This window comes from Thunnus albacares, chromosome 4 (assembly GCF_914725855.1).
Source record: "Thunnus albacares chromosome 4, fThuAlb1.1, whole genome shotgun sequence".
Lineage (NCBI taxonomy): Eukaryota > Metazoa > Chordata > Actinopteri > Scombriformes > Scombridae > Thunnus > Thunnus albacares.
The window spans coordinates 26,372,640-26,389,158 of NC_058109.1; the positions used below are offsets into that span (position 1 = coordinate 26,372,640).

At 42.3% G+C, this 16,519-nt stretch overlaps 1 protein-coding gene across 1 annotated transcript in view; it reads left to right on the forward strand.

The window, feature by feature from the left end:
- celf4 (CUGBP, Elav-like family member 4) overlaps positions 1-16,519 on the forward strand; it is an 87,672-nt gene that overhangs the window by 11,258 nt on the left and 59,895 nt on the right. Inside the window, exon 2 of the mRNA XM_044348405.1 lies at positions 10,190-10,272. Within this exon, the coding sequence (XP_044204340.1) occupies positions 10,190-10,272 (83 nt within the window). The remainder of the gene's footprint in view (positions 1-10,189; positions 10,273-16,519) is intronic.

Genomic DNA, 16,519 nt, shown 5'->3' on the forward strand with positions numbered 1-16,519 from the left:
GAAAGGTGCAGCGCAAGTTTTCACTGCAGTTTCTTGTAAAGTAAATATGGTCTTGTGTGCATCCAGAGTGTATCCTCCAGTAGACTAACTTGGCTGGTTAGCCGGTGGGCTCAGCTGGGTTTGTGCTTGGCCATTCAGAGCGTTACCTCAATGCACAAATCAGCCCAGGGAATGATCTGGACAGAAAGCCTTCAGCAAATTATTACAGATTTGCAATTTAATGGCTTCTGAGGTCTCTCCCAGCCCCACACAGGTTCCCAACGAGACAGAGCCTATTAGTTTGTCCTTTAATCACAGAACAGGAGATGGGAATTCTGGCCAAACCTATACATACCCCGCTTCACTTGGTGTGGAATGATTTCATGGGGTTTATAGATAGAGACAGAGAAGTCTGAGTGTGCGCGCGTGTGTGTGCGTAAGTATGTGAGCATTTGCTAGTAGATAAGCTTTGCTTTCCCTGGAGCAACAGCAGTGTGTGTGTGTGTGTGTGTGTGTGTGTGTGTGAGTTGTATGCGTAGGAGAAAGAGAGAGAAAACAACACTTTCCTCTATGGAGCGTTCATCAATACCATGAGGTGAGCAGTGGGCAGTAGAAATTAATTTGGCATAGACTCCACCCAAAGCTAACTAAAGTCCACTTCACAAACAAAAATGGAAAATTAGTTTCCAGTAACATGTTCCAAAAGCATTTCTGGTTTTAATTGAAGTGAGAATTGAAAACTCAAAAGTTACAACATCAAAATGTTGAATATTCTCTTTTGAAACAAATAAAATTCACCACCAAAAAGGGAACATGATAAAAGTTATCTAAGTAAATGTCACACAGCACAAAAAAAGTTCTATTTAAAAGCTTAACTACTGGAAATATCAGTTTAAGTTAAGGTGACTCTCTCCCTGATGCAATTCAGTGGATTGAGTTTTTATATCATATGAGTTGTAAAACAGTCCCTGACTTAAGCCTGTGAATTAAAAAAAAAAAACATGCTTGTTTATTACATACTTGGTAAATTGATGAGTAGTTAGGCTTCAGATTAGCATTTTTTGTCCATTATGGATTTACTGTACAAGACTTTTTCTATTTATACAGGCAGAAAGAATGCATTTTAGATAATGACATAACCTTTGTGATACTATTTGCAACAGACAAATGGCCAGATTTTCACAGGGTGTTTAAGCAAGTCTTTTCCCATAGCTATAGTTGCCCTGATTAATGTGCCATCGATGCAAAATGTAAAAACCATCACTCCAATCTGCCTTTCAATGTCCCAATTTGTCCAAGAGGAAGCCAAGCTTTCTAAATGAGCTGGATAAAAGCGGATGAATATATATAATTATCTGTAGCTGGAGCACCAACAAAGGGACTTTGAAAATCAACTTTGCGTGCCAAAGGGTTCATTAGTCTGACGACAACATGTCCCCTCAACTTGCAGGCGGAAAAAAATGCAGGTATCTGCAAAGCTATTAAAAGCATGCAGTCATGCAGCCTCCTGTAGCCCAACCACTATCTGTTTGGGATTAGAAGCTATTTAATGTGCTAATGTTAATATGCTAATGTGTTAATGTTATGTTAGTGAATTATTAGGAGATTTAAGAAATGGCTGGCTGCTGTTTTGTTGGTTTTACGCATTGACACATTAGAAAGGACGGATAACTGTGTTTACTTTGCATATGGAAATCCCTGAATGTCTTTCATCTGTCCTTCCTATAGCGACTAGTGGTCCATGTTAGCTTTGCAAACATCTTAATTGTGTTAAATGGAGGAAAAAGGGGGGAAGATTAAAAGCCATTAATGTGTGTTGTGTGAGGGTATGCTATTCCCGGGACGGTGCTTTTGTTCACTTTGGCAAAGCAGACAAGAGAGTTTCACCTTGAAACTCAATGCACACCAGAAACATTGTCACTGGGTCTACGGAAAACGTTGCTGTCTCTCGCTCGCACTATTTTATTCACTGTCAGACTTGCTTTGCTCGTCTTTGCATTTCTTTTTGTGATTGCCTCTCTCCATCCTTCTTACTCTCTTTGTATGTCTCTCCCATTTTCTCTATGTCTATCTCTCCCTTGCTTTCCCTTTGTAGCACTGGTTCTCTCCATCACTCTCTCTCTCTGTCTGTCTGTCTAAGCGTCAGATAAGCTCACTGGGGGAGACTTTAGAGGACTCTCCATCTGTGTATAAATAGCTCTGGATGAATTATTGAGGGACCTGGGGTTGCTAATAATCCCGCAGGACCCATCTGACAATGACACAGAAGATGGAGGGAAAACAATTACGCAGGCTTTCTCCTTCAGAAGAGTGGGAATGGGGGTGGGGGGGACTCGGCGGCCTCTGGGAGCCTCCTCACGGGGCCCAACATCTTGGCTAATAAACCCAATTAAGTCTCCTGAATCAATCGGAGCCCCGGGGGCGTCCTCTCTCTTCCTTCCCCGGACGGCGTGCCACAACAGGAAGTGTAATGATTCATGTTCCCCCTTCTGCGTTTGGATCGTCCTCTCATCTCCATCTTGCAGGTTGGCAAGGCGGACGGGACAGGACAGGATGTCCGCCGAGGCAGGATAATAGGACAGGGAGAGGAAAGGAGAAGAGAGGCGAGTGGAGTGGAGAGAAGAGGAGAGGTGCACATAGGAATATTAATGGGAGTGTTTATCCTGTAAGTGTTTTACCAGCGGGACAAGACATGGGACCACTCCCATGACAGAATTAAAGCACTTTGTCTTCTTAGTGATACATGATTCATCTGTAGACGGATTAATATGCTTTGCCAGGTTGTTACCTTTGACACTATCTTTCTATCTGTCTGTCTTGTCTCTCTGTCTTTCTGTCTACTGTAAGTGTTTGTGTGGTTGTAATTGAGGCTGATCTGGGCTTTTAATTTTAATTTGATGTCTGCCAGTTATGCCACTTCCATTATGAACAGAGCTACATAAAAATAGAATAAAATTTGACTCATTTTGTCTCCGTACATTTTATTATTCAATCTACAAGAATTTCAAGATTAGATGATTCTGCAAAACTCCAAATTACTTTCAGTGGTAATGTTTTAAATTTCAAGCTTTCTGCAAACTCTGGTTAAGATTAGGAAAAGGTATGGTTTTGCCAGTTAAAATATGGTTAAGGTTAGGCAACAGATTTGGCGAAGATCATGATTCAGGTTAAAAAAAAACATTTACTGCAGGTCTGTGATGGGCTAACTCCAAAATGGACATAATTCCTACAGATACTGGGTTGGTATATTCTGTCTTTTAAATGCCTGATGTGTGTGAGCACCCAAAATCAGTGAATAGGTGAAGCAAGACATTCAGCTTTAAAGTGCTGTGTTGTCTGGTTTTAAGAGGAGAGTTTTCTATGATGGTCAAAACACTGTTTGAGAGGTTTTTCCAGTCTGCCAAGTATAAAGTTCCCAGGTGAAACACTGAACAGTTGTGACTTGTTTGGCATGAAAATGATAAAAAAGTAGAAAAGTCCATCTGTGATCTATCAAACATTGTTTTAGCAGTCAGTGGCAATATATTTCTCAGAGTGCCTGACATGCTACGTAAGGGTGCAGACTTTTGGTTCAACTCAGGACTCGTTCAAAATTGAATTATTCATATTGTGAAAAGCTAAAATTGGGTCTCCCAAACATTTCCTGGCAAAATGGCTGAGGTAGGATAAGAGTAAGGCGATTCATCTGCCTGGATATTGGGGACAGCTCTAGACTTTCAGTGTGTGTGCTTAGCCATCAGGGAAGCTGTGTGTGCATGAGTGTGTGTTTAAGCATTTATGTTACATGTGATGCCTTCTGTATGAGTCTTGTTTACGAAGGTGTTTGACTTTGTGGCATGAGAGCTCAAGCATCACATGTAAGCCTGTGTGTGTGTATGTGTGTGTGTGTGTGTACGTTTGCGTGTGTTTTCCGTCCCCGACCCTCAAGGGACCGAGCAGGGTGGGGGTTGGTGGGTGGTGTTGGGGGGGGCAGGGGGGGGGCGACACTGTCCTAATGATGCATTTTCTACTCCATTGATTCAGTGGCTCTGCTCTCCAGTAAATCCTTCACATGCAACACATTAAAGCTGGCCCTTTTTCCTCCTTCGCCAATCGATTAGCACAGCTTAGAGACGGCCACTCTGGGAAGCAGGGCGAGAGATGCGACTTGTTATCTTCAGGGACTCTCTCTCTCTCTCTCTTACACACACACACACACACACACACACAAATACTATTTGAAGGTTCTCATTCTTTCTTGCACATTTTTTGTTATAGAAAGTATGTATGTTTTGTCTTAATCTGTATGGTTGTAATTTGAAAATGCATCAAACTGTGTGAGGACATTTTCAGTGTGCCTATATTTGTTATTGATACTTTTAATCTCTGGATTACTGCATGCATTTTAATATGGAGGTTGCCAACATCCAACAACAACTACAGTTTTTTAGGGTTTTTTTCTTTTTCCTTACCCACATGTACCACTTTCTGTGTCTCTGATACAGGCTTCTGAAGTATAGGTATCAATTATTGAGTTTTTACACTTATAACACAATACACACAATATGTACACAATACATATTTAGTAATCAATGATTTTCGAACCTTCTGTCTATAAATCAAGTGGTTTTATTCCCACACTCTGCATTTTTGGGCAATTTATAAGCAATTTGTTCAGGTTATTTTTCAATGCGTTGCTGAAACGTAACATTCAAACCTTCAGAGTGCATTTATTTTGCATGATGAAGGTGGAACAGTTTTTCAGGAAATGCCCAGTTATTCAAATTTATTTGACACCCCCCCCCAGTCAACCAGAACTCAGTATTCACTCAGGATACAGTATAATAACTTTTATTTAACGATATTCATATCCTCATCTCAGAGAGTAATTCAGTTACAACTAGAGTCGCTATTGCTCTAAATTACTGTACTGTCCTGCACTTTTGAGAATGAGGAAAAACTGCAGCAGATATACAGCAGTAGTGGTGTCCCTTTGAGTTTCATCCTTCACCTGGTTATTAACTTTTTCACTGTCTTGTCTTGCTGTCCAGCTCCCTCAGCGGCTTGCTCGATGCATCTTTCTATATTACAGGCTCTTCTTGTTCCCCTGAAGAGAGGTCTAAGGGATCTGCATATAGTCGCCTATAGGAGAGCTGGGACTGCTATTAGACTCCATTATAAATGAATTCACCTCGTCTTTCATAATACTGCCCCTTAGTTCTGCCTCACTCTGCTGAAATAATATCATACTCAAGACTAGCATTCATTAGTCCCTGAAACAGCTCCTGAATTTTTAAGGCCTGTTTTACACAATGAAAAAAAACATGCTTGATGTGGTCTCTGAACAGTAATTGAAGTTTTTTTTTTTCTTTCTTTCTTTTTTGTCCCTGTTCACACAGAGTACAGTGCCGTTCTCTGAGCTCATATTGTGGGCTTCAAAGTGCTTTTTTTTATTTAATCAGGGTTTACAGCTGCCAATTAAAGATTTTAAGATGATACCGGGAGAAAGTAGGAGCGTTCCTGGAGACCTTGGCCATGTCCCCTAAAATAGCCTCTATCCTCTGTCTCTTTTTTCCATTGTGAGTAATGATCTGAAAGGTCAGCAAAGGTGAAGGGGATATGAGCAACTGCTGCTCACTTTATTGAATTACTTTTCTTCACAGAGCCAAAATTGCGGGGTCTTCACTTTGATACCAGATTTAGTGGGAGATATTTAACCAGTCTGTAATCTTTATTAATCCAAAACTGTTCAATATATCTGAGTATTAGCACTTTAAGGATCCTTATTGCACAGTCAGTAAGATGGTTAAAGATGTTCAAGATGTAGACATAGTTGAAAAAGAGAGAGATCTGCACACCAAATAGCTCCCATTTACAGGACGTGATGCGTGACGTTTCAAGCACAAGGCTCTTCCTCAGACTGCTTCTGCTTTTGATCCAGTACCCATCCTACTGGGTATTGGGATGTGCGTGTCTTTTTGATTATTTTTTCAAGATGTAGACATATACACATAGAGATCGTAATTTCAAAAGCTTGTGTATATTTTATTTTCAAAAGTAGACTTTTCTGCATTGCAACCATCCTCTTTTCTGTATTAATCTTTTGGCGTTTTGAACCAGATGTGAGCTGAATAGTAACAATCCAACGGTTCATACTGAGTGTCCCCGTTACAGCAGTACAAGGGCAACTGTATCATTCTTGAATCAGAATCTCTCTTAATTCAACACTTATTAGTATTCCTCTTTTGCACTCAGTGCTACTCGTTTTCACCGTATGACTAAAAGACCAAGGCTTTATACGCTTTTTTCTCTGAACACAATAAGTCAAGAATTTTCATCTTTACTTTGACCCATTTCAGGAGTGAATTGAAGAGTGTTATCTAAGCCTCAGCACTCACAAAAAATCCAGTCAGAATGTTCTTGTCTTAAGGTCAATCTTTTAAAAAGGAGGGAAAAAAAAACATTCTTCTGTTTATTGAGCAAAGGCTGTCCTTGGTCAACTCTTTCAGGCGGAGATAAGTGCTAACAGAACTGAGGTAGGGGAGACGTGGAGATTTCTATTGACTGACTGAAATTGGACAGCCTCAAACAAAGTTTTGTGCCAAAGTTTTTCGAGGCAGAGTTCCAGGGCTATCCAGCGTGGAGCTTCAGCTGCGCCGTGGATAAAGCTTTTTAATGCTATTGACTCTTTTTAGGCTCTTACCAAGATGTTCTGAAATATTTAAATGATCATTGGGAGTTTCTCCCCGTCTGTGGCTGGGAATAAAGGGATAGAGTGAGAGGAGGGAACTTTTTATGTCAGCCTTTTACAATCCCTGAATTAATAGGCACAAGATAATTAGAGAATTCTGTGCAATAACATTGTCCCCTAGCTTTCTAGTCTTGGGTGGCGTCAAGCAATGCACGCTTGTAAAAAGTAATTCATGTGTCCGGTGACACTGCAAAGCACTAATTCGGGAATGCATTGGTATTCATTTTAGTTTTAGTACAATCATAATTAGTTTCATGGAGAATTTAAAGATTGGAGGGTCCCTATTCAAGGCTGTAGCCAGGTCACAAAGGTCATGTTCTCTGTATTGTTTCTGGGAATTTGGGGGTTTTAATGACCTAAGGATTTAATTACCCACAAATTAAACATGATGGGACTAAATATTGTTGAATGTGTGTTTTAGGCAAGGAAAAAAAAACTGTCCCCATATCCAAAATATGACTTACCTGAAATTTTGCTGTTAGTCAAGTAGTTGAAAAACAGGCAAAGTAATACAATTAGTTTTCATTCATTCAATTCACAACTCATTAAATCAAGTTTTAAAACATATTGATCCCAAATTAAATAAAATGAAATAACTTTAAAAAAAACAAAAACAAAGGGATATCATTCAAGATATAGAAAGATGAAAGATACAGATATTCCCAAACTGTCAACTTTTTGGGAAACTGTGTCCAGCAAAGACAGCTCATCAAGTCAAGGCTTTGACCTCGTTAACAAGGTCAAAGCTCTATGTGGTCCAACACAGCTGTCGTTTAAATGAGGCTTGGTGACAGTTGGTGGATTTCACCACTGAAGCTCGTGCCTTTTCTTCCTCCCCCACCTAAGTATTCATAGTCACCATTCCCTCGTTGCTTTCTTTCATCCTCTCCCTTTCTCTCTCTCTCTCTCTCTCTCTCTGTCACTCTCTCTCTCTCTCCCTCTCTCTCACTCTTTTCCAGTTTCTCTCCCTCTCGGCGGGTGTGTGTCCCTTTAGGGTGTCTGCAGCAGTTGAGATAAGAAGCGAGTGTAGGACACAGGGGGATGGTGTTCACAGAAGCTAGGTGATCTTATCTACTCTCTCTCTCTCTCTCTACCTCTCCCTCTCTTACTGAGCATCCGTTGCTGTTCGGCTTTTCCTCTCTGCTGTTCTCCACCCCCCCTCCCCTTTCTTTTTGCTCCCTTGCCCTTCTTCCTTCCCTCATCTCTCTTTCTCTCTCTCTCTTTCTCTCTCTCTCTCTCCCTCTCTCCCTCTCTTTCTCCACCCACCAGCCCCCCCCCCCCAGCTCTCTTCTCCTTTCACACACACATTCTCTCAGATCCCCTCTGCGCTGCTGTTGATTTGAATTTGAAGTGATGGGAAACCAAATTGGCAGCATTGACAGCAGAAACAAACAGCTTATCTCTCTCTCCTGGGCCAATATGGGTCTTAGTAAGATACTAGAGCCGCTGCCAGCATCTGACTTGTGACAATGATGATAAATTGAACGTTTGTTGACTGTCACTTTTCATGTGTGTGCGTGTGTGACCATGTTAGCATCTATGTGTGAGCTTGTCTCTTCCACACATGTGTGAATGTAGTCAGTGGTTGAACGTAACTAAGCAGTAGTCTTGTAAAATTTTGAGGTACTTGTACTTTACTTCTTACTTTCAGTTTCCATTTTGAAAGTGACTTTAAAATGAATTATATTTTGCATCAAATCATTTAAAATGCAGGTCGTTTTATTTTTAATGGAGTGTTTTTACATTGTGGTATTGCTGGATCTGAACACCTTTCCACCCCTATATATTTACTGGATGTGGTGGGTGCTTGCACTCCAAACATGCAAGTGAGTGTCAGGCGTGTGAATCAGAGGCTCGTGCATGTATTTCCTGTGGGACGGCGCCGGCATGTAGCGTTAACACGACAGGCCCGGAGAGGATGAGGAGGTAGCCAAGCTGTCAGCGGCCAGCTCCCACTTCCCCTAATGAGAGAGAGGCCCGTTAATTAAAAACACCAACAGGCGGAGCTCCCCAGTGTCCCGCCATCAGGACGACCCGGGGTTAAAGACGCAGAGTCGAGAGGCATGCTGCTTCTACATACAGTACATGGTGCTGGCCTCAACGATAAATAGCCCCCAGTATGCAAAAAGAACAAAGCAAAGCACAACATGGAAGAGCTATAAAAGGGGAGGGGGGGGTTCTTTAAACTGCACTGTGTTTGTGTTTTTTGGGGGGAGGGGTCTATGATAATCGTCTAATACTCAGCCCTTGATGTTCCCAGAACAAACTGTCGTTCTTTGTGCTTGTGTTCGTTGCATGGCAGCGTTTTTTTTTTTTTCCTGCTGCTAATGCTCGTGTCTACCTCATTGTTCCCTAAAAGAACGATATTTTTCAAACGCTTGAAATGTCTGCTAGTATTCTTATCACTGTGTAAGCCCACAGACTAATTCTCCCTGGTGGATGTTTTTTTTTTTTTTTTTTTCTTTCACTGGATTTAACTGAATTCAATTTAAATGTTTATTTTGTATTTAGCTAAAATTTTCCAGAGCAAACAAGCAAAACACCTGCACATACAATATGAGGAATATTTGTCTCAAATTGAATCTTGTCACCGCAGCCTACTGTGCAATTGTCTTTGTAAGTGTTTTATTAAACTGTCAGACACATGAATCATTTGCCTTGATCTGGAGATTGACAGTTTGTCAGCTCTCTGACAGTGGCGTGCGCCTCACTGTCAACAGGGGGTGGCGAGGGAACGACTTACACGTTCCCCACGGCTTCTTCTTCTGCCTTGCCTCCTGCGTCTCCATCTTCCTTCCACCCCCACATGTCAGCCCAGGTGCTAACAAAACCGAGGATTGTGGGTAGTCTTGGAACATATGGAGCAGAGAGACGGAGAAATGAAGGGTGGAGGGAGGGGAGGGGGGGAGGGGGAGGGGTGAGAGAGAGAGAGAGAAGCTGTCAGGGAAATGTCTATCCCTGTCACAGCAGCCAGAAGAGTGTGATGGACGGATGGATAACTGCTATTTCAGACTGCTGGGGAGAAAACTCAGATTTGATGTGTTTTGCAGGCTCTTACGCAACAGAATGCACAAATCTTTGCATCTCCAAAAATGTAACTGTTGGTCACGCCTTTTTTCACATTTCTTTTTTGCATGTGTATTGGATTGCGTTTGTGTACACAGGAATGTTCAGTTTGTTCAGTCACTGAAATGCCCTAAGTTGTGCGCAAACACGCGCAGGCACACACACAAACACACGCGCAATTCCCAATGCGCCCATGTAGACCGATACGTACAGTTTTAGAGCTATAGCTGCAGGCGTACTCTGTGTGTGTGTGTGTGTGTGTGTGTGTGTGTGTGTGTGTGTGTGTGTGTGTGTTGTTTTTGGCTATTCGCTGATGATTGGTGTAGCCTCCTCCCATGGCTGTCTCTTCTTTTCTGTCCCCAGTTCATATAACATAATTATCTGTCTCTCTTTCTGTCTCATGCTGTGTTTCAGGCTGTGCCTTCCTCACCTACTGTGCCAGAGAGTCGGCCCTGAAAGCCCAGAATGCACTGCACGAGCAGAAGACCCTGCCAGGGGTAAGTCATACATGAGGAACGGCCATGTTGGCCCAGAAGCAAAATCATACATAAACACATCGTATTCACTCCGGTACACACACACACACACACACATACACACACACACAGACATATACACACAAACACAGATGCTCATTTTTAACATATAATGTCTTATATTTATTCCAAATCAAAGGGGACTCACCGTCTTCACCATGCTTGTCATGTACTGTTTATCACTGGCTGTACACCAGACATGAGCACAGCCCAGCTTTCTCTTAAATATCCGTCCTCTTCCTCTGCCGCTCTCCCCCCTTCCACTGCTTCCCTCTCTCTTCACTTTGACAGTCACACACACACAAACCCATAGGGAGAAACCACACACAGCATCGCATCATAGGCATACTATTTATAGTCCTTCCTCCAGTTTGTGTAAATGAGTGTGTGCCTCTGTGTGTGTGTGTGTGTATGTGTGTGTGTGTGTGTGTGTGCGTGTGTGTGTGTACGCATCCATGTGTGTGGGCAAGTGTGTGAGAGATAGACAGAGAGGGATGAAAAGCTGGTGGGCGAGTGGATGTAGGCTATTTGTACATTTATGTACGCGCTCTGCATTAAGGCCCCGGACTGGCAACAACATGAGTGTGCATCATGAATGTACATCACGATAGCACATCTTCACAACAGATGTTCACATGCTGTGGATGTTACCACTCACATGTACGATGCAGCTGGAAGCAACGCGTGTCTTGTTTTAATGTTCAGCTCTTATTCATGCATGATAGAACGAGAGATTTTTGACATTGTCAAAGAGAAGAGAGGTAGATATTCAGTTGTTAGCGTGTGTATGTGGGTATGAGGGATTATAGACATTTTCTTTAGGGTATACATGATTTTATGATTACATATTTGTGTGTGAGTGAATGTGTCTCTTTAATGTATTTCGGTTAATATGTGTTTGAGTGTGCATGCACCTGAAAACACATGCATCCACGTTTGCGTGTGCGGCGCATTTATGTGCGAGCACACGCCTGCATGCGTGCATATGTGCGCGTTCGGAAGTTTTGATGCGTCTCTGTCAGGCCTGGCTCGGTTTGCTCTGTTCGTTTTTAATGACGCCTCCAGGGAAGCTGACAGTCGCCGTGTTGAGCGCATAGCCTTTGATGTGAGTGATTATGACATCACAGACGTGCAGCCGAGAAGAGCGGAGGAGTGGGGATCCGTGCTCTCAGTTTTTTTTTCACTTCCCAGTGGCATATTATTCAGAAAGAAAGAGGGAGGGAGAGACAGAGACACACAGAGAGAGAGGAGGAGAGATTAAATATTTGGCCAAAACCAGAATGCGATTTTGTGTTCACACAAAATGTGCTGCGATTGATGTTTTTGCCTTTGTTGGACCAGAATATATGGGCACAATAACAACCTTTTTTAAGGATTCTGTCTTCACATCTTTAAAAGAGCCTGAATTTAGCTTCACACGCTACATAGTAATGCATCAACAGCAAATAAATTTAATCAGTCACTTGCAATCAACATTGTTTTAAAAGGAAATGCTAATTAGCAATGCCTTTGCCAGCAGAGGACAGTCTCAGGTTTTGCATTTGATCGATGTTGAGCATTAAGTAAACAAAGGTAATGCCACAGGACAGACCTAGATGTTCAACAAACCCTGAAACAGAGCATTCAGAGAAGCAGACCAGGAGACTGTCTTTTGTTGCTGGTGGAGGTAAAGCCAGCAAAACAGAATAAATGAGTTCATTAGAAATAGAGCGAGGACTTGGCCCTGGGAAAGGCAGTGGGACGTTTTATGGCGCACGACTACACCCATGTTTTGTTTTTTTTTCACCTAGCTTCTTCTCTCTGCCTCCTTCCATCCTCTATCAATCCCCCACTCACAGACCAACACAACCAAAACCCTGCAAATGAAATCCCTTTTTTTCCCCCTCAAAGCCTCTTTCCCCTTCACTTTGCGTCCTGATGCGCTTTTTATCGTCAAAGTTGCTCCCCTACCCTTACATTTAAAATGTTTTCTGCCATCTTTTTTCTTTCGCTGCCAGGTGAGCCGAGAGAAGAGGGGATTTGGCTTCCTAGTGGAAATGCCCTGTAAGCATGGCTGTAGGCTGTTGGTGTAGCTCAGACAAAGTACTGCCCTGTGTGTGTGTGTGTGTGTGTGTGTGTGCGCGCGCGTGTGTGTGTGTGTGTGTGAGCGTGCATGCAACTGAGCTGGTGCAGTGCCAGGAGAGATTTTGGGTAAACAAGTAGCAAGCAAAAACACTGATGTTAAAGTGACACTGACATTGAACTGCTCCTGATAGATGACAAATTGTTTCCACATCCCTCATCCCATTATATTGCCAGAAACTACAGGTACACAGGATTATGCAGATGGAACATTTTCTGCTAACGTAATTAAATCGGCTCTACTGACACAGTGTTACTGAATTGTTTGAGGGCATTCGAAACATTCATCCCAATCCAACTTCTTCAATGGTCTCTGCCAATCAGATCAGATATATACTATATTTCAGCTTATTTTTTCTAACATAATACAGCTGCACAGTGCATATTATAGGTACATTTAGCCTGCATTTAAATTTTAAAAGCAATTTGACAGCAGGAAGGCTCTGCTCTAAGAAAATATAACCAGTATCGTGCTGTATATTCTATCTACATGATCTGTGGAGAGGAGTGTCAGTGTAGATGTGTTTCGGCAGGAATCTTTGTAAAGGATTTGGACAGCTTCTTTTCATCTACAGCATGAATAAAATACTGATAGACATGAGTGCAGTTCAACCAACAGCAGCATTTTATGGTGAACCTGAAAAAGATATTAAACCATACAAGCGATGAGGCCTGGTAGGAGAGGAAGCTTTTTAGGAGTCTGTCTTTGCCTATGCCTGGAAAACAGATAAATAAAATTCTGAGAAAAAGTAAGATAATACAAGATATCAGCACTGAAATAGTTGTGTTTCCTTATTTGAGGAACACACTACTATAGAGCAGATAAATGGAGGAGGTATTGGAGATACCGGTGACAAGAGACAGGCCTAAAATGGGGCGCGTCCCAAACGCTGGGCCCTAGCTGCCATATTTGTGATCCCGCGCTCCAGTTTCAGACTCGTACTACAGCAAGAGGCATTAAAAAGCCTCTATTGATTTTGGCAAACGTCCTCACGAGTGGGAGGATGTGATTTTGTGCATGCACGTGTGTGTGTGTGTGTGTGTACGTGTGGGTCACAGGGTGGAGTTGCAGAGCTAGAGCAAGTGCAGTGTGTGTAGAAACCACAGGGTACAAATACCCACTAGCAAAACCTCCCTCACACATATAAATACTCACACACACACACACACAAAAAAAGAAAAGACCAACCTGGCATCCACTCAAACACACTGACAGATACATACAGTATAGGCCACAGCACTACCATATACCCCCACACAGTGCACAAAAGGAGCACTCGTGAATACTTAGCAACATGTTTCAAGCTAGAAAATAATGCATACACACACACACACACACACACAGAGGCATGTGCAGGTACTAAACATACCGCTGATACTCACAACACATGCACTCACACTCCAAACCTTCTCTTCTCTTGTAACAGGAATACAACACTCCTCGTAAACACTTTCATTCAACAACATGATACTCTGATACTCATAGAAAGAGAGGTAGATGGAGAGAAATGAGGAGAAAGTAAAAGAGAGAGGGAGTGAGAGAGAGAAATACGGCGTCGATTGACTCACAGTGTAATAGTGAGCCAGATGAGAAAATATAGAACACTGTGAATCAATGCGTCATTTCAGAGCGCTTTCACACACACACACACACACACACACACACACACACACACACACACACACTCACATAATGGAGCACACATACACACGCAGAGTTTTCAGCCCAGGGGCAAACAAACAACAGAAAAGACGGGAAAGCAAATGAATAGCAGGAGGGGAGGAAAGAGGAAGGGGTTGATGAAGGCAAGTTGGAGAGAGTGGGTGGATGGAGGGAGTGGGAGGAGAGGTATAGTCGAGGTGCCTCCATACCGACTGATTTGTGTCTGTTTCTTTTTTTTTTCAACCCCCACCCTACCTTCTCTCAGTTGAGATAATGCCAGGGCAAGAAATCCATGGCATTGATTGGCTCCTGCGACCTAGTTTCATGGCAGCTTTTTCTCAATAAGTCGCCCTCATTGGTCGATAACTGCCAGGCTCCCCAGGTAAAGTGGGTGAAGGGGTTGGAGAGGGGTTTTGGTGGTGCTCAGTTATGATTTGTTTCTCCTAAGTGTGCACAAGTACAGTAGTTCACTCCTTCTTGTAGATTTAGATTAGTGGTGCAGTGTGCAGGAGCCATAGCTGCACGTCCACATGAATAATGCTGCGGGGCCTGGAGCTAAAACACCCCCTCTCTCTCCCCAAGCCATCACCTCATCAACTATCCTAATCACCCTTATCCAAAAGAAAACCGTTTGCCACATAACGCGCTCCAATTAATGAATCCACAGTCATTGACAGAACACTGGAGTGATACGAGCAACATTTCCAGCAAAAGAAAATGCTTTTTTCTTTGCTCTAGCAAAATTCCCCATTATCACTTTCCATTGGGACACGTGTACTGTGTCTATTCTACGGCTAAATACTTTTCCCTATTATCGCTTATGATAATTTCAAATAACCCTTATTGCCCTCTTTTAAGTCTAAAAATGTGACATTCTCTCTAAAGGGATTGATTGAACTGTCTGGCCAATTCAAAACACCTCTGGTAAGTGCTATTATTGGGTGATCCAAATGTTTTTTGTAGTCTCTCTAAAAGCTTGTCCCCACTTCAGAAATTTTAGAGGTGCCATAGCTCTTTTCAGCATCTCAATCTGTTGCTGGCTCAAGCTATTGTCACAGTCTGAAATCAACTTGTCCTTTCCTTGAGTTTGTATTGATCCACAAAAGCATAGCCTTACAACGCACCAATGAGTCTTCATCCTCAACAGCCCGCTCCACTGAGCATTTACAAGTGTTAACGTCACAGCTGGCACTTTATGATTCATCTATATACTCACCTGAATGGAAAGTGGCAAAAAAAAGGTCTTCCATTCATTTCCAGGCACAGTTGATAAGTTCTCACTAGTGAGAAAATTTGACACAAACTTCTCTCCGGTGTCCATATTATTGTTCAAGTGCTGAGAAATCAGCCGTCTAATTCTGGCATGTTTTTGGGTTGTTTGATAAACCCCCAAAAGTCTTGCACTTCCTTACTGATATAAACCCAGCAGTGCTAGGACCGGCACTGAGGAGAGGACAGAAGCATGGGCTGCTGCAGCACAAGCTATTTCTCAAAAAAAGAAAATCTTTAATAGCATCCTAACCACTGTGCGCCCGACTTCAGCTCTGACCGTGCGTATAGTTCATAGACTTAGGTATTTCCCTAAGCTGGTTGTGATAGTCGTTCTGGCATTGTCATAGTTTTACCTCCTGCTGCTGCTGCTGGATTGAGTTCTCCCGACTCCAGCTGCTTTCAAATATCTTGCCAGTTCAGGGATTTTTTTTCTGAATACTTGTGTGTCACACTGCTATATCTTCTTGTCTTGTTCATGTTTTTAAGCCCCCACACATATAGTACAGTATGTCTTTCCACAACAGTAAGTGCAGTGTTGTCTGATGTCTTTATAGTAGCCTGTTCAGTTAATTTACCACACACATTAAATGTTGAAGAACAGAAAACACATAACTGAAAACAATAAAACCCAATAAATCAGTCACACCTACAATATAATTTATCTATTAGAGTGGTGTTTTACAGATTGTTGGAGTATATTATGGTTCATATAGTATACCTTTTCTTTTTATTGTGCATTAGTTCGACTTGACTACTCTGCTCTACTCCTCTGTTTCTCACTCAGAGCAGCACATAGCAGAGGCTTTGAGACACCAGAGAAAAACGTTCATTCAGTGATTTCATTCTTTCCTCAGGCTTTACAGCAACATTTCCAGCGGCATGCCGCATCAATAGGCATATACAGTACACTTAACACAAACACACAGATTTTTGTAAACTCATAGACCTAATGAGCAACTTATTTCAGTCACCTAACAGTAAAAAGACCAGCAAATCAGCAGGCACTGCCAGGAGTCATTGTAACAAAAAAAAAAACAAACAGTATCCAGTGTCCAGACCGGAGCAAAGCTTTTAAGTGAGGCAGTATGCAGCCTGAATCTGGCAGGTCATAAGCCTGCAATAAAAATTCAAATGAGTCTCCCCAACAGTCAA